Source organism: Lithobates pipiens, unplaced genomic scaffold (assembly GCF_037356315.1).
Source record: "Lithobates pipiens isolate NorthernLeopardFrog02 unplaced genomic scaffold, aLitPip1_a1.2 Scaffold_16, whole genome shotgun sequence".
Lineage (NCBI taxonomy): Eukaryota > Metazoa > Chordata > Amphibia > Anura > Ranidae > Lithobates > Lithobates pipiens.
Window position 1 is genome coordinate 362,756,212 of NW_027507748.1, and position 23,732 is coordinate 362,779,943.

Consider the following 23,732-nt stretch of genomic DNA (forward strand, 5'->3'; position numbering starts at 1 on the left):
TGCAATCTGATTGTATAATCTCTGTACAATTTCCTCTACCAAACCTATGAATTGGGAGGACTCACTTGAACAATCTATTTAACTTGTGTCAAACCAGGCTGGCTCATGCACTACATAGTGATGGAAGATCTAAAGGAGATTGTACAAGTGTATGGTCACCTTAAAGCAGGAATCGACAACCTGTTGATCGCGGGCTACCTGTTAATCATGGCTAGCTGATAGGTAGACCGCAACCCGACATTCCCGCCAGCTCCTGACAGCATCTGCCACATGTACGATCTACATGTGAAGCTGAGCCACGTTTGAAGCAGAGCTGCATCTAGGTGCCAAGTGCGCTCCTGCACCTGGCACCAGTCTAGAAAGCACACATAAACCTCTGTCAGGCGGAGTGATCTCCACCTGACAGAAGATTTCTAGTTTCAGCCTCTGCCTTGCTGTCCCTTAAGGGCCAGGAAACGGGAGCGGAACAGAGTAGCGCTGGCAGCACAAGGGGGCATGATATGAATGCAAGTAAATAATGACAAAAGCAGCAGTACAAATTTTTGGATTTGTACAATGAATAAAAAAAGTCTACACACTGTTCTGAAATTATTTATCATTGTCAATTTTTTTTTAACCTCACACAAACCTGACATTTCAACAAGAGTGTGTAGACTTTTTATATTCACTGTATATGTATAAGTAAAAAATATTGTTGTTTTTTTTTTGTTTTTTTTATAGCGCAAAAAATAAAAACCGGAGAGGTGATCAAATATAACCAAAAGAATGCTCTATTTGTGGGAAAAAAAGGACATTCATTTTATTTGAGTACAGCATCACCCGCCCGCGCAATTGTCAGTTAAAGTAACACAGTGCCGTATCGCAAAAAATGGTCTGGTCATTAAGGGGGTAAATCCTTCCGGGGCTGAAGTGGTTAAATCATTCAGAAGTAGACTTACTGGACATTACAATACATATTAATGGAACTAATTTAAAGACAACCCATAGACGATCCTGCATGACAGCTTTCATCTAAGGCACATAAAGAATTTGTCAATCATAACTAAGCCATTAGGTACAATTGGATCTGTTCTGATCCAGCACTTTTTACAGTATAAATAGACAGAAAATAAGAATTGGTTCCACTACAGGTGACCTAAACACACGCCTAAAAGCTCTAAAAAAAAATAAATAAAAAAAATAAATAAAAGAATACAAAAGAACTCCAGCCTCTTCTGCACAAAGATGAAGAACTTCAAAAAATATTCCTTGGACTCACGCTTACTAGCATCTTGACAACTGCCCAACCTAGGATAGCTTATCTACTTAAAGTGGGGTACCCCCTAAAAAAAAAAAAAAAAAATTTAAAGTCAGCAGCTACAAATACTGCAGCTGCTGGCTTTTAACAATCGGACACTTACCTGTCCCAGGGTCCAGCGATGCAGGGGAACGAAGCCCCCCCCTCGTTCCCTGCTCCGCTCGTGGCGCCGTCATGCATACTGTGGGCACCCGGCTGTGGCTTCACAGCCGGGCACCCACTGCGCATGCGCGAGTGGCGCAGGGCGCCGTGATACGCCGTGCAGTCACCTGGGACATGTGACAGGTCCCAGGTGAATGTGCGGCGCGAGGGGAATTGATGTCACCAGCCCGGGCAATGAAGAAGGCAGACTACGAGGGACCCCCTAGCAACCGGTATTTAGAGGTGAGCAAAACATTTTTTTTTTGCCAATTATTATTTTTTTCTTTTTTTTACGATTTTTAAGCAGCTTTAAATTTTTTGGTGGCAACACCACTTTAACCACTTGCAGACCGGACCATTTTGCTGGTCAAAGACCAGACCACTTTTTGCGATTCGGCACTGCGTCGCTTTAACTGACAATTGCGCGGTCGTGCGACGTGGCTCCCAAACAAAATTGACGTCCTTTTTTCCCCACAAATAGAGCTTTCTTTTGGTGGTATTTGATCACCCCTTTCGGTTTTTATTTTTTGCGCTATAAACAAAAATAGAGCGACAATTTTGAAAAAAACGCATTATTTTTTACTTTTTGTTATAATAAATATCCCCCAAAAATATATAAAAAAACATTTTTTTCCCTCAGTTTAGGCCGATACGTATTCTTCTACATATTTTTGGTAAAAAAAATCGCAATAAGCGATTATTGATTGGTTTGCGCAAAAGTTATAGCGTTTACAAAATAGGGATAGTTTTATAGAATTTTTATTAATAATTTTTTATTATTTTTTTTTTTACTAGTAATGGCGGCAATCAGCGATTTTTATTGTGACTGCGACATTGTGGGGGACCCATCGGACATTTTTGACACATTTTTGGGACCATTGTCATTTATACAGTAATCACTGCTATATAAATGCAGTGATTCCTGTGTAAATGACACTGGCAGTGAAGGGGTTAACCAGTGGGTGGCAGTGTAGGGGTTAAGTGTTCCTAGGGGTGTGTTACTAACTGTGGGGGGGTTGGGCTTTCATTTAGTGAACACTGATCTCTGCTCCAATCACATGGAGCAGAGATCGGCGTCACTAGTTGCTAGGCAGAATGGAGAAATATTGTTTACACAGCATTTCCTCCTTTCGGCCGCTCCGTGAGACGATCGCGGGGATGCCCGCGGCGACCGAGTCCGCGGGTCCCGCGACCGGACTCAAGGGGGTCCCGACCAGATGGCAGGGCGGCATTGAATATTTGACGTACCTGTATGCCAATATGCCTGCCCGTGCCATTCTGTCGACGTACATCGTCGTGCGCTGGTCGGGAAGTGGTTAAGGACCGCCTCATGTATATATCGGCGGAGGGAGAGGTGCCACCCCCCTCCCACCTCTCTCCCCTGCCCACCACTGCTTACTGGAGCCGTCGGTAGCGGCAGAGGCAATCGGGTCCTTTCATGTGCTTGGTATGGAGACGAGTGAGGGGAAGATGGCCCCCACTCGTCTCTATACCATAAAACGTCACTTTCGCCCATACCTCTTAAATGAACATTTTTTTCAATGTCATTTTTTTTTTTGTTGCATTTAAGTATAAATATGAGATCTGAGGACTTTTTGACCCCAGATCTCATATTTAAGAGGACCTGTCATGCTCTTTTCTATTACAAGGGATGTTTACATTCCTTGTAATAGGAATAAAAGTGATCCATTTTTTTTTTTTAAAGTGTAAAAATAAATAAGAAAAAAACAAAAATTTTTTTTTTTAAAACACCCCGTCTCGACGAGCTCGCACACAGAAGCGAATGCATACATGAGTAACGCCCGCATATGAAAACGGCGGTCAAACAACACATGTGAGGTATTGCCGTGATCGGTAGAGCGAGAACAATAATTCTCACCCTAGACCTCCTCTGTAACGCAAAACATGCAACCTGTAGAATTTTTTAAATGTCGCTTATGGAGATTTTTGATGGTAAAAGTTTGACGCTATTCCACGAGCGGGCGCAATTTTAAAGCATGACATGTTGGGTATCAATTTACTCGGCGTAAGATTATCTTTCACAATATAAAAAAATTGGGCTAACTTTACTGTTGTCTTATTTTTTTATTCAAAAAAAGTGCATTTTTTACAAAAAAAGTGCGCTTGTAAGACCGCTGCGCAAATACGGTGTGAAAAAAGTATTACAATCACCACCATTTTATTCTCTAGGGTGTTAGAAATATATATATAATGTTTGGGGGTTCTAAGTAATTTTCTAGCAAAAAAAACTGTTTTAAACATGTAAACACCAAATCTGAAAAAGAGGCCTGGTCCTTTAGTGGTTACTGTAAAGCCCCGTACACATGAGCGGACTTTTCAACATCCAAAGTCTGACAGAATGATTCCGGCAGACTATTCGATCGTGTGTGGGCTGCAACGGACTTTTGATTCGCAAAAGTCTGACAGACTTTAGAAAATGGAACATGCTTCAAATTTTTCCGCCGGACCAAGTTCCTACCGAAAAATTCGCTCGTGTGTATGCTATTCCGACGGACTAAAACCGACGCTAGGGCAGCTATTGGCTACTGGGCCTGGCTATGAACTTCCTTATTCGAGTCCAGTCGTACGTCATCACGTTCGAATCCGTCGGAGTTTGGTGTGATTGTGTGTGGCCAAGTCCGCTCATTCGAAAAGTCCGTCAGAACTCTGTCGGAACTCCGTCAGAACTCCGTCGAAAGTCTGTCGGACTTAATCCCTCGAAAAGTCCGCTCGTGTGTACGCGGCATTAGAATGTCCCTAAACAAATAAGAAACAAACATGAGGGCGCCTCCATCTAGGTGTAGTGATTTATTAAAAAGAAGGTGTCTCAAAGCTTGTTGTAAACCCATATAGACCTCCAAAGGATCACCGTGAGGCTGTAAAGCTCTGCAGGCATGTGGCTGGCTGAAGCAGAGTTCTTGGTGGAAGCACAGCTGTCGGGCTTTAGGCTGGAACATCAGCAAGAGTGGCTTCTGGAAGTAGCAAGATGGCTGCGACACCAAACAGCATCTCTCTTGGCTGGGTGATGGTGACAGGAAGTGGAGGGGGTGTGGCTATATTTTTCAGGGCAGACAGGAGCATCCCTTTATCAAACTATAGGAAGGAGATTGGCCAAGCGACAAGTCTTTATATGCTGTGAGTGGGAGGGGGTGTGCATGTGAATTAAAGTACAAAGGGATACATAAGGCTAGTCTTATTTAACTGTAGAGCGACCAATACAATACTGAGTACCATCAGAGCATTCAGAGCTAGGTTCGGCAAACACTGTCGAACCATAGAACAACGCTCTACCAACTACATTGTACCCAGACACCACAAGAGGGTCAATGAACAATCCAACCAGGGTCTTATACCCCGTACACATGATTGGATTTTCTGACAACAAATGTTGGATGCGAGCTTGTTGGCTGAAAGTCCAACCGTGTGTATACTCCATCGAACATTTGTTGTCGGACTTTCCTCCAACAAATGTTGGCTAGCAGGTTCTCAAATTTTCTGCCAACAATACCTTGTTGTCAGAATTTCCAAACGTGTGTACACAAGTCTGACGCACAAAATTTCACGCATGCTCGGAATCCAGCAGAAGGAGCTGCACTGGCTATTGAACTTCCTTTTTGCTCGGCTCGTCGTACGTCACCACGTTCCCACGTTCGTAATTGATGGCCAACATTTGTGTGACCTTGTGTATGCAAGACAAGTTTAAGCCAACATCCTTCGAACAAAATTTCACGGTTTTGTTGGCAGAAAGTCCCATCGTGTGTACGGGTCATTAGAGTGTGTGCTAGAAAGTATTCCAACCAATTGTACCAAGGCAGAAAGGTACAATGGGCTCTACGACCATGAAATGTTCTGGATTTTTACCCTAAACACTCTGAGTCCACATGGCTTCAATGAAGGATTAGACCTAAATGCAGTAAATGGAAATTTACTAAATGCAGAATAAAAAAAAAACTCATAGGCTCAATCATATAACTGACCTATTTCGAATTCCATCTTCATTAGAATATCTTTTACTTTTTATTCATATTTTATTTCTCAGTTTTTTGACAATGGACAGTATTGGTTACTCTTGGTTACTCTAGGGTTCAGTGCCCAACATGCCATGATATATACTGATTGGAGGGCTCAGTGCCCCCCAGGTCATAGTGTATGCTGATTAGAAGGTTCTAGCCTTATGTATCCCATTGTTCTTTCCTTCACAGGCATTGTCTAGTACTAGTTTGGTTAACAAGGGCTAATAGTACTGGCCGTCTGCTTCTGCCCCCTCCCACACTTCACAGCATATAAAGACTTGTTCTTTGGCCAAGCTCCTTCCTATGGTTTAAGTAAAGGGATGCTCCTGTCTGACCTGAAACATATAGCTAAACCCCTTCCACTTCCTGTTACCATCACCCAGCCAAGAGAGGTACTGTTTGGAGTAGCAGCTATTTTGCTACTTCCAGCAGCTGCTGTTGCTGATGTTCCAGCCTGAAGCCCGACAGCTGTTCACAGCATCAAGAACCCTGTTTCAGCCAGCCACATGCCTGCAGATCTCTGCAGCCTACAATGATCCTTTGGAGGCCTGTATGGGTTTATGACAATCCTTGATCTATCTTTAACTAGTGAGTGCATTTTTATTGTCTTTTATTCTTTTGAACAAAAGGATGGAAAGTTCAAAAGGCTCTAATGAGGTGACAATAGCTGAAATTGCATCTATAGACATTTCAAAAAGACATTTGTGGTGAATATTGTCCCTAAAATACCATACTTTTATGTAGATTAATTGCCCAATAACACCTCTAATCTTTATCACTAAAGTGTGTCAAGAAAAAAAAAAAAAATTTAATGTCATTGCGCCTCCTTGTATATTTGTGTATAAATATACAGGTTTCCGAACAATTTGATTTTGAAATTGAAATTTTTAACTTAAAGTGGTTGTAAAGGCTAAAAGTTTTTACCTTAATGCATTCTCTGTCTTAAGGTAAAAAAAAAACTTTTATGTGCAGCTTCCCCAGTTCCCCCTAAATACTTACCTGAGCCTTATCCAGGTCCAGTGCTGCTCTCTCTCCCTCCTTATTGACTCAGTGAGAGCCATGGGCTCCACATGCTGTCAATCAAATCAAGTGACGCGGGCAGGGGGGAGCCGCACTGTCTGTGTCAATAGATGCACTTAGGACTTAGGAGCGAGCCTGCACATGTACCTCCCTATCAAGCAGCTTGCTAGAGGAGGTACTCAAGGGCAGAAGTAGCCAGGAGCGCTGGCAGGGGACTACAGAAGAGGAGGATCTGGGCTGCTCTGTGCAATGGTTTTGCAGGTAAATTCGAAGTGGTTGTAAACCTAATTACACCACTTGTACCTACAGGTAATAAGGCTTATCTGTAGGTACTGTAAATATCTCATAAACCTTTACAGTTTAGGAGATATTTACCATATATTCTTGCGCCGATGTCATCGGTGCATGAGCACTGAAGAAATGGCTCGCTTGTGCCGTTGCTTCAGCAGCCATGCCGTGATCGGCGGCTCCAGGGCGCACATCGCAACTCCGGCCAATCACAACGCCGGAGCCCGCGAACCCGGAAATAGCTCCGGGAGACTTGTTGCTGGTCACAGAGGTGTACGGGGACCACTGCAACAGCGTCGCTCTAAGGTAAGTATTTAATAATGAGCTATTATGCAATGCATACTAGCTCATTATACCTTTGTCTTACAGGGTTTGTTTGTTTTTGTTGTTTTTTTTATTTATTTGGATTTACAACCACATTAACATGTTTGTTATTTAAAAAAAAAAATAAGACTTTAATATCACTTTAAGTTGGCCAGTAAAAGGAGCACTTGCTATAGAACCACTGCAAAAAGTTCAAGGCAATTTTTATCTTTTACTGTTACATGTAAGCTGTATTTGCAGTGTACTGCTTTAGACGATATAATCCTTAAGAGGTGTAAGAATATACGATCTCTTACATTATTTAGTAGCTGCTCCAAGTTCCTCTCTGCGTGGGTCTCTTCTCTTAGTTCTTCTGCACATACATCTAGACTGAAGTGAAGACGAGCTAACTGTTCTTGCATTTCTCTTACGCGTTCCAATTGATCAAATGTGCATACTCGCCCTGTGGCAAAAATGGAAGAGTATGGAAAATATGTTCACAGAGTAATGCTAACAGAGAGTGGCAGGTCTGAGCCAAGAAATTAAAATGCATGATGTAATCTGCCATAAGGCCATACAGCCTGGGGTCTAGGGCAGCAAGAGTTAGTTAGAGAACAAGCTACGCTTACTTTCTAAGCTTTTCTTTAATGAAAAAGAAAAGGGGGAAAAATACGACATTAATAGAACATTGCATGCCAAAATGCAGCTATTTATCATGAAAGATGTATAGAACCATGCAATCACAGACATTTGTGGTCATAGAGGGCAGCACAATAAAAACGCACTGGGTGCGCATAACTGAATTCTATTTTTTAAATGAGGAGGAAAAAGTATATTTTGATGCAATACATATTTGGTCCTATTTATAAAAATAAACACAGGATGTAAATTTGGCTTTTTCCTTTATATAACACACTGTACACACATTTCTCCGCATTTACTTATTCTTCAAGGCTCCATTCACACCTAAGCATAGCGCAGCGACAGCTGCTGCAGTGCGTTTATTTTTTTAGATTTTTTGTGTTTTTTTTGTGTGGCACCATTCATTTGAATGGGCCTCCCTCTGCTCCAAAAACACTCACTACAGAGCCAGGACTGTTTGGCATTGCGATTTTAGTGTGTTTTGTTGCTCGACAATCGCTGCCAAATTGCACTACGTTTGGGATGCCATTAGTAAATAATGGCATTGCAAACGCTTCCCATGTTTTGCTGCGATTCATCACGTGATTCAAATCACCTAGGTGTGAACAGTGCCTAAATCTCACAATTTTATATTGTTTCTCCTTTCTAACATGAAGAAGAATAAGGCTTTCCGATATGCTGCTTTTTGCAATTTTGATAGTACACGTAAACTAATATGTCAAGTTTCAGATTTCAAAAGTAAGGCTTTATGTACACATAGCCTATTATGAACGCCGGCTGTGGGAAAACACAAAATGTGGCAAAATCACGCTGCAATTTTGGCATGCTTTGCTGCCATCGGTCAAAACGTTTCCATCCTAATCGCCATTCTTCCACGTTCAGGAGAGGGAGATTGAACCTCCCCTGACTGCAGCAGCACCTAAATGATTCTAAAAGCTCATGTGAACATGGACACATAGGACTTTATGGAGTTGAGTTTAGGAGCTTTGACAAAAAAAAAAAACGCCAAAAGCTCCTAAACTCAAGTTGCACAATTGTACAGGCTCCTCTACTGTGCTGAAATTGCTTACTCTGATTTCACAGCATACTGCAAGCTTCTCAGAGAATGCATTAGAAAGGGTTTAATATCAACCAGAGCATGCATCATTTCCTGGCTGGAAGACACCTAGTATCATCTAGCTTTTTTTTCAAGCCTCACTGTCCAAGGCATTCCCCTTTCAATTATTTGATTTCAATTTTTCAATCGTGGGGGCTCAGCATCACATGTGGGCATTATGAGGGTGCTCTGCTTAAAAAAAAAAAGGTATCCTGCCTAGGAACTTGTATACCTCCAGACTGACATCAACCCATGAAGACTTTTTGATATTTGCATAACTTCTGCCAAAAGAGCCAGATCACTCCTTATGTCAGTTCTGAGGCCTCTCAGGGTGCTGTGAGAAACCTCTGTACAACACCCATCAGCCATGATCTATTTGAATTTCACAGAGAAGAACGAAGATCCTGTGATGACATCACTGAGTCTAAAATATAGTATGTATGGTTTGTATGCTGCTATGGATAGGGACAAAGGAAAGGTATTTGATACATTGATGATGTGTTCAGGTTTCCTCTGGCCTACATGGCTGTATGCTAGCGATAAATACCTAGCTGACTGGGATTGTAATGCTGAGTTACTTAATATTTATCAGTACAAGTCACAGAAGCATCAATTGTTTTTGCCAAATTCAACTGTGGTTAAGGTGTCAGGATCTACTTTATAGTGTCATAGTAGGGAGGGTTGGTGCAAGTAGCTGGTCTTGCCTAGGGCGCAAAATAAACTAGCACTGGCGCCAAGTATAGGAGACTTTAAAATACAGTACTCTGGGACTAATATACACATATCTTCAATACATTGGTTAAAATTGCTTGGTGCGTTAAGCAAAGACATATCATGTCTAAAGCCTACTATTGGCTAACTTCACTCACTCAGCCAGTCCAGGATGGAAAAAGATGCCTGGACCAGCAGCTGGCTCAATCTCTCAGATGTGTTGCTGGGAGACTGAGCCATCCCCTCCCCAGCCAAGCCCTGGAGCGCTGGAGGAGCAGAGCAAAGAGCCGGTGACTGTCAGTCACCTATCTCTGCCCAGAGCATAGAGGAGAACTGATCGTTCAGCGGTGTTTGATTGCTTAGTTCGCAGTGCAGAGGTGGTGGGGGACAGCTAGATGAGTATAAGGTTGGTTTTTTTTCAATACCCCATACTCCTCTTTTAATATTGGTATGACCATCAATAGATGGTAAATGCATTTCACAGCTACATCTACTTCATCAGGACCAATGGGTGGTAAGCATGAATGATCACAAATATTGTAGTGGTGAGATGTTTAAGCCCGATGAACTGGCAAAAAATATGTTCCATGGGGGACCCTGTCAGCACCCTCCTGTCCAACATCCTTTGATTGAATAATCAAGGCAGAAAATTGTCAGACAAACAGTGGATGCAACCAATCAAATGCAAACACTGTTCAGGTGTTCTGATAACCTCCAGCACAAGCTGTTAGCATACTAACATACATTAACATACATCATAGCCTCAGTGGGACCACGGGTTGCAGGAAAGAAATTTGCTTGAATCTCCCATAAACACAGGCCGTGTTGATATGGGAATCGCTTCTGCCGGGCTATTGTCTTCTCCTGGCTGGCAGGGGAAGCCATCCCTGCCGCGAGCAGACAGTGATTATCGCTAGTGGCTATAGCAACCGCTAGTGATAATTGCAAGAGAATCCAGTAGGCTGGTTGTACTCAAGTTGATTGATCGTATAACTTGGTACATTCAGCCTGCCCATTCACGGTTTGAATCTCGGCTTGTTATTGCTGAACCGGCCGAGATTCGAACCGTGTATGGCCAGCCTTAGTCTAAAATTGTGGGACACATAATCAAATGCAAACTGTTGTATTTGTTGCCTATAGAAAGATGACTAACAGAGGCTCAGGACACACTACGCATGCACTGAAGGCGTCTGTAAACCTTTAAGCACACTCACACAGCCATCAGAGGCCTGAACAATAAGCAAGAGAACTCTAGGATAGGGAAAAAAGACATAATGATGCCCAAAGTGGGCAGAATGAGGAATCTGTAAATTAACTAAAGGTGCTGCTATGTGCAAAAAAAAAACCTCTAGGAAAACGCCTTACCACTCCTTATGCCCTGTACACACGGTCGGACATTCCAACAACAAAATCCGTCAGATTTCTTCCCGATGGATTTTGGCCCAAACTTGTCTTGCATACACATGGTCACACAAAGTTGTCGGAAAATCCGATCGTTCAGAACGAAGTGACATACAACACGTACGACGGGACTATAAAGAGGCCAATAGCCAACAGCTTTTGTCTCGTAATTTATTCTGAGCATGCATGGCACTTTGTCCGTCGGAATTGTCTACACACGATCGGAAATTAAATGATCGGATTTTGTTGTCGGAAAATTTTAAAGCCAGCTCTCAAACTTTGTGTGTCAGAAATTCCAATGGAAAAACTCCGATGGAGCCCACACATGATCGGATTTTCCGACAAGATCCGATCGGACAATTTCCGTTGGAAAGTCCGACCGTGTGTACAGGGCATAAGAATTACTTTTAATTAAAAAGCATCTTTGGCTACTCAAGGTGTGGGACTGTGCATGCGAGAAGCTGAACCCAGACAGACCTCAAACTAGTCTGTAAGTAAAGAACATACAGCAGACACACTGGTCGGACTTGAGGACAAAAAGTTGTATTATACTGGGGTCACCCTCTCACTCTTTTATATATTTAAACTGATCCCGTAGGTGAGGACAGGGGTGGAGCTCGATTGCTAGTAGAATGCTGCCATGTAGGCACCAAGAAAAATGTTTTTAATTATAAACTGTGATAATAATTCAAACCTCACACTTATTTTACAGCTATCCTCTTGCCATTTTTACCAAATGCCTGAAGTTTTCCAGAGTGAAAATCGTTGAGAAGGCTCAGAAGACCACCCTCCATCTCACAGACGTGGGAAACATCAGTCAGGAAAGAGTGCTGAAGGCTAGGCGCAGAAGTCACCACTTCGCATGGTGCAGGGGGTCGAGGACGCTCTTTAATGCCCCTGAGAAAAGTACAAACAAGAGATTTTCACATAAATATTACGTCATACTAAATACTTGGGTACACCTACATTGCAGCAAGACATATGTAAACATTTAGCACAATAACTAATATATCTTAAAGTTTATTTTCTGTGTCGCAAACAATGGATGCTCAGGTTCCTTCTCACTCTCTGTATCCCTTTCATGTTTTTTTTTAAAGCACTGGAAACCTAACTACAGAGAACAGTGCTTTAGTTATATGCAGGCAGGTTGCCTACTGTACTGTGTGTTTTAGTTGGTTGCCCAGATCAGGGAGAAGGGGATAATAATAATTTTGCCACCTTTCCTGATTATGTTTGCAGGCTTTTTCTGGGGCCTGCCCTTCCCTCCTGTGTGATATGAAAAAGAAAGAGCTTCGGGGTCCTAAGGGGGCTGGAGAATGGGAACCTTGCTGGGACTCATCATGATCCCCATCACCACGGACACCTATTTGCGTTCTTCCAAACATGGACTTTAACTATGCAGGTATGCTGGGGCAGCCACAGTTAGGTGTAGTTAGGAAAAGACAGTTTATTTATGTTATACACGTTCTGCTGAATTTTCAGTAAAGGTTGTTCCAACAGTTTTGAGCCTGGTCTGAAGTTATTCCAAAAGGGGTATATGGTGGGTCTTGATGTATTTCTACAGAACTTGGGTATGTAAAAGCACTATGGGGTACGTGTAACACCACTACAGAAGGTTAAGTCGCAAGGCAAGGAAGAGGAGGTAGTTGCTATGAGTAGCCAAAAGGAGGAACAGCTACAGCAACCAGTCGTTTGGTGTAGTACTTGGTTAGGTGACAGGTTCTTCAGTAGTGAGGGGGTTGCTGCTCCGAATCCCTCCCTAGCTGTTCATCTCCTCAGGTCACCAGGAGCAGACTAGTATTACGGAGATCTAAGGCCAGATCACTAGGCACAGGAAGGAAGGAGTTAACGTAGGAGTCAGACATGCATCAGACCCATACTATGTGTCCGGCGTGGTTTCATTCCATTACTGGGAGTGGGGTAATGGAGCTATACTGGACTGCTAAAGTGGGCAATGGCTCTACATGTCCCTCCGAATGCAACAGATACATCAGTAATCAGTTTGTAGTTATTTCTGATGAAACATCTTATGGAGGAACTCTGTACAGTAGCGCTGCACACAAGTGGCTCATCTCTGAGCTGGGGACTGCCTTAATGTTTGATTCTTCACATGACCACAGTCTCTGCCTGATCCTGGGCATTGGTGAGCACACCTTCGAGTGAGATGTTACCTCACAAGCACAGGCGCAGCTAAACCCCGCATATATGTACAAGCATTCCTAAGAACATCTTTTAGGCTATATATGCAGGATGAAGATGGTTACCTCTTGATCTTACTCCTCTGCTTTGGGGAGGGTGGGTGTGGGAGTCCCAAGCTGAATGTGGCACTTTTACAGGGAGGTGCAATGGGTTTTCTCAAGGGTGCAGGTGGAAGTGTCTGGGTTACACACACCTTGGGACTTCGTTTTTTCCTTTTGTCCTCCATTTCCAGTACTCTGTATGAAATAAAGCAAAAAGTGGATTGTCCTTACATAAATCTATCCCAGAAGTTCATTTATACCAATCCCATAAAAATCCTTGCAATCCCTGAGGAAGTCACGTGACCAGTGACACAACACGTCGGGCGGAGCCAGTGACATCACTTCCGGGTATCTCCGAGACACAAACATTTTATAAAGAAGGATCGCTGCCGACATTCTTATAATTTTTTTAACTTTGTCCAAGAAAATGTGAGTGCATATTTTACTTTTAAATAAACTAGCTGGAAGTAAACAATTTTGCGCTATGAATGGTTTCTCTTTATATATTTGAGCCATGCCCATGAACTTAGGGGAATAAATATGTTTGGCAATGGTATTATGAACTGCATGGTGGGTGAACTTAGCCAGCTTTTCAATCTATGCATACTGACCTTTATGGTCAAATCCTAAGGTGAGCAAGCATTGCACCTGGAGGTGTTCGGTGATTGGAAGCACGTTTTGGATTATTCACGTTTTTGCTCTATATCTGGAATGTTGACTGTATTGAAGCACTAACTATCACATAAATGAACACTTATTATGTTTAAGAGAGCACATTGTTCAGTGGATGAATTTGCAAATTATTGCTGTATGATATAGAAAGGAGGTTACACCTCAGCAAAGTGCTTTCATATTTCTTTATGGAACAGTATATCACTATTGGTCCTTCTCATTTATAATCCAATGTATTATGGTTATTTAAAGGAACAGCGCACCACTTTGTAAAAATATTTATCTGATAACTGTTCGCTGTTAAGTATATCTAAAGCCAAAAAGAAGAGAATGGTAAAAACCTCTTTCAAGTTTGTGTCTCATTGGGAGATTTTTCTTCACATTCTGAATCAAGGGACACAACAGGAGGTGAGAGAAATGCTCACGAAAGGAAGGTAATCTCTCTTTTAGACACCTTTAGAAGAACAAGTGTCCCCTTTGAAAGCTTTCCCTCTATTTACTATTACTTTAAAACAGTGGTCTCCAAACCATGGCCCTCCAGTTGTTCAGGAACTACAATTCCCATCATGCCTAGTCATGTCTGTGAATGTCGGAGTTTTTCAATGCCTTATGGGATGTGTAGTTCCACAATAGCTGGAGGGCTGTAGTTTGGAGATCCCTACTATAAAAGGAAGACACAATGAAAATGTAATATGCATGAGGGTTGTTAAAAGGCAACAGTCACAGGCTGTTGTGTTCAGAGTATCTTGTATAGATTTCCAAGCACACACTGCAGTTCTAAACACCAGACTATCAACCACTTATTTTCTGTGGGTTTATTTTCTGTATTTACAAATGTAAACCACAATTTAAACAGAGACAGATACATTTACATCTTTATACTTCTTGCATATTTAAAGTTATTCTAAATCCAAGAACAAACAATATAGTACAGCTTGCTAGTCCTTGGATGCTTTGGCTCTATTTGTTTCTTAACCTGGTGGTCCTGCCAGTAACACACATTCTGTCTAAGTTTGACAATGCTCACTCACTGCATTTTATATATATATAATGTTGTCACCCTCAGACAGGAAGTGTGATAGGACTACAGGATACCTATAACAATTGGGGGGGGGGGGGGGTCACAGAGGTGGGCAGGTGGATTTTAGAATGAATTAAGACTGCATTAAGGTAAAAAAAACTTTCTGCCTTTACAATCACTGTAATGGGGTTGTAAACCTTCAAGGTTTTTCACCTTAATGCATTCTATGCATTAAGGTGAAAAACCTCTGTCATGCAGCAGGACTCGGGAGCGTGCCCGCACGGGTGTCCCGAAGGAGAGCGCTTTTCTGACGGGGCACTCCAGAAGAGGAGGAGCTAACAGCGCCGCCGAGGGACCCCAGAAGAGGAGGATCGGGGCCACTCTGTACAAAACCATCTGCACAGAGGAGGCAAGTATGATATGTTTGATATTTAAAACAAAAAAACAAGCGTTTAGTAACCCTTTAAGGTTTTTCACCTTAATGCAGTCTATGCATTAAGGTGAAAAACCTTCTGTGCTGCAGCTCCCTCCCAGACCTCCCCTTTTTCTCACCTGAGCCTGATCTGACTCAGCGATGTGCACGAGTGCAGCGGCAGCTCCAGTCGTTGTCCCCCTCCTCATCGGACAGACTGAGGAGCTGTGACACGGGAGTGGGGTGGTGGATCGGGAATGAGCCTGCACGTGTGCCACTTTCCATGGGGGCACCCAATGAAGATGATGGGCTTGGAGCGCCGACGGGGCACCCCACATCTAGAGGATTGGAGCTGCTCTGTGCAAAACCATTACACAGAGTAGGTAAGTATAGACATGTTTGTTATTAAAAAAAAAAAAAAGCAAGGGTTTACAACCACTTTAAGTATATATTTTTTGCTCTTATTTAACAGATAACAAATGCATGTAGCAAGGTCCCAGTCCTCCTTCTATCTAATGAGAACCTCTGGGGCCAGAGACAGCTGACATGCTTCTGTATGTAGTTGGTTGTGAGGCATGGTGGGTGTATAGTTGTTAAAGTTATTGGACGCCAGACACTTCTTGGATGCAAAAAAACTGTTTATTTCTATTCACATACCTTTTTTTGTGGGAGAGAGAGGGTTAGGACCAGGACACCTTTAGGTAGTTTCAAGATTAATTGGCAGACTCTGAGACTTCAGGAGGAGGACAGCCATGCAGGAAAAGGTATCCAGCAAGATGCCACATCTGCATGTGTAGGAATGCTGTCTTCTATGCCAACAATCTTTAACAGTTCCAAACACAAGGCTTAACAGTTCCTTCACTTTCATTACAATCACTCCTTGTAATTCTTCAGCACACTGAGCTCCCAGTCTCTCACTAGACCCACTGATTCACTGACACTGAATCCCTTGAGCTCCTCCATTCTTCACAGTGGTATCTTCCTCAAGCATCACCCCTGCGTCTCTGCTGGGTCCCTAGCTTGGCATTTTCTAGATACTTCTCAAGCTTCACCCCCACTGGCCTGCTTGGTCCCTGGCTTGACACACAAGGCTGCTCTGCAAATGTCACCCCCACTGGCCTGCTTGGTCCCTGGCTTGACACACAAGGCTGCTCTGCAAGTGTCACCTCCACTGGCTGGGTCCCTGGCTTGATTCCCACTAAAGTTTCCCAATTCTTCACCATCCCCGGTTGGTGAGAATTCTGCTCTGGTACTTTCTTCAGGTACTCACTGTGGTCCCTGGTAATAAGGCAGATAGTTCCTTAATGGAGACAGGTGGATGTAAAAAAGGTTGTAAACCATTTATCATTTTCCTTCCACTTCACAATTATGTGCCACTTTGTGTTGGTCTATCACATAAAATCCCAATAAAATACATTTACATTTTTGGTTGTAACATGACAAAATGTGGAAAATTTCAAGGGGTATGAATACTTTTTCAAGGCACTGTGCATACACTTAAAATAGGAAGGAACTCTGTTTCACTTGTCTGCAATCCATCTGTAAACACGTGATGGAACAATCTCTCTAACAAGATCAGTTCAGCTAAATAAGTTAGTGATATCAGATCTAGGGACAGTACATAGTAGCCTGGCTGCATTCATCACTGGGTTCATAGACGCCTGGGTCTATTTATTAGTGTGATATCACCCAACGGACATCAGGAGAGATCAAATGCTATTTTAACAATATCACTGCAACACTGATCCACAGCTTTTTCTACTATAATGCAGAGTAGATGGATTGGGAACCCAAATGATAAGCAAATACACACCCATCTTTATTTATTTCCATTATTTATACAGCACTGACATGCAACACTTCATTTTATAGAGTACATAGAACTATTCCCACCAGTTCCTGCACCCCAAAAGAGCTCACAAACTAATGTCAGTGCTAAAGTTTTACCTTTTCCCTGCCAGAGCCGTTTTTGCACACATGCTGATGCAGTACCCTGATGTTTAGGCAGTGTTGCTCTTAAATTTATGTGTCAGGTATAGTTGCCTTGGCCAACTGATAGATCAATTGATTCCTGCCTAATTCTGGAGTTGCTGCACTTTTCTCTTCTGTCACTAGATGACCGGTTATATGCTGGCATTAGATAAGATTAAGGCAATGCAAGGACAGATTAGAAATAGATAGGGTATCTCAGCCAATGGGCAGGGATCTTCTTGGGTCCCTTGGGCTGCTAGGAGAGCCTATTTATTTGCGTGAGATCAGGTGATCTGTGTTTTGTGCCACCTGGATGGCTGTCTGGGTGGACGTGTGTTGTGTTGCCCCGGGCTGCTAGGCCAGAGTCTGAGGCCCATCCCGGGGACATCTGGCTGCTAGGCTGTCTGAGGCCTATCCAGAAGCCAGAGAGCAGAGCAGGATTGGGATTGAGGCTTGCAGTCCAACCAGAAGTGACGGTTCTGCTGGCTGGAGAACCTGTTGTGGCCAGAGGTAGAGGGGAAGCTGTTGCCACTAAGGGACCAACCACCTTATTACCAGGGACCACAGTGAGTAGCTGAAGCACCGGGAGGGGAACTGACAAGTGAGCGCACAGGCTTTGTTACAGTCCTGGTTATTGGCAGAGGAAAAGTGCTACATTGCATGCTGGAAAAATATATTTAAAGCCCAGGCACATATGCTCAGAGTTAGTTGAGCCAGAGAACAGAGTCCAGGAGGGAGGGGGCGGCTGTGTGTGTCCGCTCGGCTACCTCCCCTCTACCCGGCAGCAACCGCTATGTAGGTACCAGGCCCACAAATGGACAAACAAAGGATATATGGTGGGGCATCGTTACTGTCAGGGCCACTGATTGCCTAGTCCTAGTTACTTAGCCCTGTTGTACTGGGCCTGGGTCTAATCAGCGCAACAGGGGGGCCAGGCAGGTTTGTAGTTAATTTCTTTGAAATAAAAAAATAGGGCTTACTAAATTATACCCCTGCTCCTATTTGCTTATTTGAGGGTGTATAAGTAAATTTTCCTGGGTCCCATCAGGTCAACAGAGGGGCCCGGGAGGCCTGAGAATTGCAGGGACTTTTTCTTAATTTTTGGGTTATGTACCTAATAGTTTTGGCCAGCCGCTCTCTTCCTTTCTTGGTGCCTTGCAGAGTGATCTGTAATGCATTGTACTTGCTCTGCTCTCTCAGGTCCTGGGATTGATGTAAGGCAGCTGACAGGGAGGGAGCAGTAAAACTAATCGTGGTTGTGGTGGGTAGCGTGGCAGGCAATGACAGAACACAGTGAGTCACATTGTAATATCTTACAATATAAAAAAAAATCCTCACTGTGCCTTAGGATCTCTAGCATTAGGATATTCATTGACACAGTGGAGCAGGTGCTCAGCTCTGTCACAGTGTGTCACATGGCTGCTGGGTGCTCACTTTGTTAACTTATGGCTGTACTGTGTGTTACAGACTGTAGTCACAGTACAGTCATAACAAAGTCAGCACCCAGCAGCCACGTGACACTGGGACAGAGTTGAGCACCTGCTCTGCTGTGTGAATGAATATCTTAATGCTAAAGATCATATGCAAGAGTGAGATCTTACTTTACCCTTGCATTTGGGGAGGGGGGGTAGTAAAAATGAGCAGCTGAGCTTCTGTCTTTCAGATTTATACACAATCCCGGTGGCTGCAGTGTAAAACCCTCCGCTGTCAGGTCCATGCGAATAATGCACCTGGCAGCGAAAGGGTTAAAGCTAGGCATACACAGCTTGAATTTCGATCTGTAGGTGGCCTCTTCGCACCACTCGCTTCTACAAACTTCTTTTAAAAAAATCAAAGGAGCTGAGTGGGAAATTGTCAGCTGTCACTGTTCAGAAAATCGAATAACCACATCCATGATATTTAGATATCTATGGGGCTGTGTTCAGAGGGCAGAGACAAAGGTAGATGAGCCCCATAGAAGTCTATGGGGCTATAATGAGCAAGCACAGGCAGGACAGAGATTACTTGTGCTGGATGTAAACAATTTCTGAAGGCCGTGTCCATTGGATCTCGATAAATATGCATCTGTGGAGGTGGAAGCTGGGGTTGGTTATGCTGGGGAAAGGGACAAAAAGGATGAATGAACTTTGTTTGAGAGTGTACTTATCCTTTTATCTTGGTTGTCACTATGGCTCATCTGCTGCTTCACTAATTTTGAGAACTGGTGTGCGCTGCAAGGAACAGTACAGAATACTAGGGCATTGCTCTGTTTACCTTTGTCCTTTATTTTAAAAAAGCTGATTTCTACCTTAGTTCAAAGCGTCTCCCAGCGCTCACATGACTGGCTGCCTCTCTACTCTCCCAGTCTGATATAGCTACAGCCGGAGGGGCTGAAAACTCCCACTGACTTCAGCTGGGAGGAGGGAAGGAAAGGAGGAAAGAGGCGGGTGGTCACATGAGCGCCAAGAGACACTCTGAAATAAGGTAGAAATCAGCTTTTTTTAAATAAAGGATATACAGTGGGGCACATATTGTTATTTAACAGAATGGATTGTAGGGACATGAGACTGTTATGATAGCACCGGGAGGGGAGGATCGGGTAGCAGATTGGAGCTGACAGGCAGGGAGGAGGGGGGGAATCTGGGGATAGAGGAGAAAAAGTGGATGACAGAGGCACGTAAACTGACCATGGTGTCAGGGACTTGCAGCAAGCTGGAGCACGGTCCTGGCCCCCAGGAAAGTCCAGCTGAGGCTGTGGAGACCACTAGCGTGTGCAGAATACAAAGGCAGGAGACAGAAGGAAATCCAGGAAACAAGCTGAGGTCAGGGCAGATGTCAGGCACATGGGAAGTCAAACACAGAATACACATAATGGTAAGGAAACAGAAGTGTGAAGTTGCTCAGGCAACACGAGCTGCACTGAGCACATGTGTGCATATATAGGAAAGCATACTGGGAGGCAGGCCAGGAAGTACTGGAAGGGAACTATAAACCCACAGAATAACAGATGACCCCCACAGGTGAGTGCAGAAGCCAAACAACACATGTGAAAGGAATCAGAGGACTAGGAGAAGCACTGCAGCAAGGAGGTAAGCATCACACAGGCAGGAAAACTGCAAGCTAAATTGTTACAGTACCTCATCCGACACCCCTCCTACGAGGCTTCCATGTATGTTTAGTGCCAGGCTTGAGAGGAAACTTCTGATGAAAAAATATCAGTAGAAAGAATTAAATGCCTTTTGTCAGGACTGTATTCCTTCCAGTCAATTAGATATAAAAGCTTCCCTCTGGAGTATTTGGAATCCAAGAATTGCTTGACTTCATACTGATCTGTGGTATTGACTATTAATGCTGTATGGTCTCAGGAGAGAAACATGGAAAACATTAGGACTCCTTAAATGTGAAGGGAAACGGAGCTTGAAAGTGACAGGGTTAACCTGGCAGAGGATAGTAAAGGGACCAATGAAGCGAGGAGCAAATTTCAAAGAGGGTACTCGGAGATGGATATTCTTAGTAGAGAGCCAAACCTTGTCACGAGTTAGGAATTTGGGATTTACACGGCAAAGACGATCTGCAGCTACTTTGTATGTTGAAAGTACAAGAGTACCGCAGAAGAGATGGGAATAGGAAATGGTCGAAAAAGATAAGGACCATACACCATGAAAAAGGGTAAAGCACCAATACTGGAATTCACGTGGTTATTGAGGGCAAACTCTGCCCAGGGTAAAAGTTCTACTTAATCATCCTGATGTCCAGAAATGAAAGCACTAAGATACTGTTCAACATTCTGATTGATCTTTTCAGTTTTTTTATTTTTCTAACTATGCCCCAGCCACTTGCACCTAATCTCCCAGTGCAGCTTCCCTGATCTTCCAGTTGACTGTCCATGGTGGGACTACATGTTCCCTCATCCTTAGCACTATGAATGCAAAGCACATGAGTGACCAGCATAGAATTTTAGCTGGACCCTCAGCCCACAGCTGACAATTCCTGGATGAGATGCTGGGGAGTAGGCCAGTAAGCCATTCTTGGGAGTTCTGAGCTGCCTGTGCATTTTGACACACCGAGCGTTAGCACATTGGGCTAAAATGCAGGGTGGAAATACATATGTGGCTACAGCAGGGCTCAAAGGTACTCTGCAACGCAACATAGCCACTCTTAAAACAGAAACAGACAGAAATTTCAGAAAGATGACGGGCTGAAAACAGTAGCATAGTAAATGCAGAAGTACCCTCCTGTATTTCATTATTTGGAGGGTTTAAAACACTTGAATTACCTTTTGTCAAGAAATAATAAATTCAGTAGAGTTAATCTTTTCAAATACAATGAAATGAAGAAATACAAATCTCCAAAACAATGTGTATTCATTCTTTTTGTTTTCCTGACTACAGCTGAGGATATAATAAACATATTAGCAGCTCTCTTACTTCCTACACCCTGTTGTGCCCAATCTATGTCGCAAGGCATCTGACTGTAGTTCAATGAAGCACATGCAGATTGCAGGTGAACAAATAACAGATCTGCCATTATTTCATTGATCTTCACCTGTCACAGCTTTAAAGTGATATTAAAATTTTTTTTGTTTTTGACAACTTCAGGTGCTGATTAAAAGACCAACTTGTTATGCCTCCACCTCCTGTACCCAACCTTGCCAGTCCTCCAGTTTTACACTGTCACCATATCACTGGCCCCACTTTCTGGTTCTAGAGTGGATCCTTTCCTTAGAAGAGTCCTATGCAGCCAGCCTTGCATGCATGCCCCTGGCAGGGACTAGATCTACGGTATATGCAATGCACTGTGTGCATCCAGGGCTGTCTTTAAGGCAGGGCAAAAGTGGCAGCTGCCCTGGGCCCTGTCATTGTTGAGGGGCCCAAAGCAGCTGCCTCATACTTGTCAACTATCCCAGTTTACATTCCCTTGTCCCTTGAAGTTTTAGTCCTGTGCTGCTACTAATGCTGCCCAGCTCTGACCTATTGTTCTGTACAGATGACTCACCTGCAGACTTGTGTTTACATGTAAATACTGGCATTCATATGTAAATAGCAGTGACATGCATATGTAAATATCTGAGGCTAACTGCATTGATATGTAAATAAAGGTTGCATTCATAGGTATATCATGCCCCCCTGCAGTGAGGAGAAGATGTGCTGTAACCTATAGCAACCAGTGCGCAGTATTACTGTACAGCAATCTCTAGCAGCCAATCAACAAGCAGAAATGTGCTGTAACCTCTAGCAACTAATCAGTGAGCCTTAAGGAATGCTGTAACCTCAAGCAACCAGTCAGTAAGCAGTAATGATATGCTGTAACCTCTGGCAACCAATCGCAATCGCTGCCTGATCTAATATCTAATACAGTAAACTGATTTTAAGTCTAGCTGCTATTTAATGTATGTCTCAGAGAAGGTAGAGAGCGAAATTGCATGGGGGGGGGGGGGGCCCTAAGAAAATTTTTGCCCAGGGTCCAATCAATATTAAAGATGGCCCTGTGTGCATCCATACAAAGACACAGCCCCACAGAAACCCACTCCCCTGCTCCCCCCTAGTCGTGCCATAGATGATGTGATTTTCTTTCTTGCAACCATGGGTTGATTCCTCCATCACAGTCAGTGTTGATGGGGGAGTCCCTCCCGTAGAGCTTTTGTGGATCAACTTAGGCAGAAATTGCACTGAGGGACCCAGAGCCTGCGGTGGTGAATAGGATCTTAAGTAAATGTTTCTGCCCACATATCTATCCCAAATTATGTAGTAAGGAATGTTAACTAGACTGTTTAGAGTGCTTTATTTTAAAAAGAAATTGGGAGCATTTAATACTATTTTAAGTATGCCATATATAAATTAGTTTCAAAATAATTTTGTTGCATGACAGATGTATATAGCTCAATGTATGTCTCAAAGATTGCTAGTGTATTTCAGAAATCACTGGCAGCCTAAAAAATATCCAGGGGTGTCGAATTTATCTGTCTATTCTTGGCTGTTACGCTAGATTCACACCTTAGTGTTTTTGCGGCCCACGTTTGCGCAGGCACTGCAGCCCATTAAAATGAATGGGCTACCATGACTGTGTTTGTGCATGTACCTTTTCAAAAACGTGCCCGCATGGGTCTTTTTGATTTCCCTGCGGGTCTTGCACCCACAAATGTGCTGCTGGCTGAGATGTGTGGGGCTGCCATTGACAATGAATGGCAGCCCCACATGTCTCCTAAGAGCAGCGTGTTTTCACCCACAGCCACATGCATAGAGGTGGTGCAAATCGCTAAGAGGCTTGAGGATCCTGTAAAAGTGTGTGCTTTTTCATTACTTAAAGGCATAGTTCATCTTTACCAAGAAAACTGCCTATGCATAAAAGGGAAATATGTAGATAAAAACAAACTGTGCAGCTTTGACCAAAGGTGGATAATGCTCTTGCTATAGGTGTAGGCCATTTATATTCCTCATGAAAAGCTGTGAATTTTCTATTACTGGTTGATTCCTCATTGAAGATAATCTTGGGGATCTCTAATTCTCATATTTTTATACATTTAAA

The 23,732-nt window shown here is 43.2% G+C and overlaps 1 protein-coding gene across 2 annotated transcripts in view; it reads right to left on the reverse strand.

Moving 5' to 3' along the window:
• The window catches only part of CCDC28B (coiled-coil domain containing 28B), a 37,310-nt gene that overhangs the window by 7,995 nt on the left and 5,583 nt on the right, over positions 1-23,732 (reverse strand). Inside the window, exons 3-6 of one of the 2 annotated variants that reach the window (XM_077481977.1) lie at positions 20,345-20,408; positions 13,177-13,347; positions 11,646-11,809; positions 7,380-7,525 (exon numbers count right to left, since the gene is read on the reverse strand). In XM_077481977.1, coding sequence (XP_077338103.1) covers positions 7,380-7,525; positions 11,646-11,809; positions 13,177-13,347; positions 20,345-20,349 — 486 coding nt within the window. In that variant the 5' untranslated portion in view covers positions 20,350-20,408. The remainder of the gene's footprint in view (positions 1-7,379; positions 7,526-11,645; positions 11,810-13,176; positions 13,348-20,344; positions 20,409-23,732) is intronic. The other variant, XM_077481978.1, reaches the window with a different exon arrangement.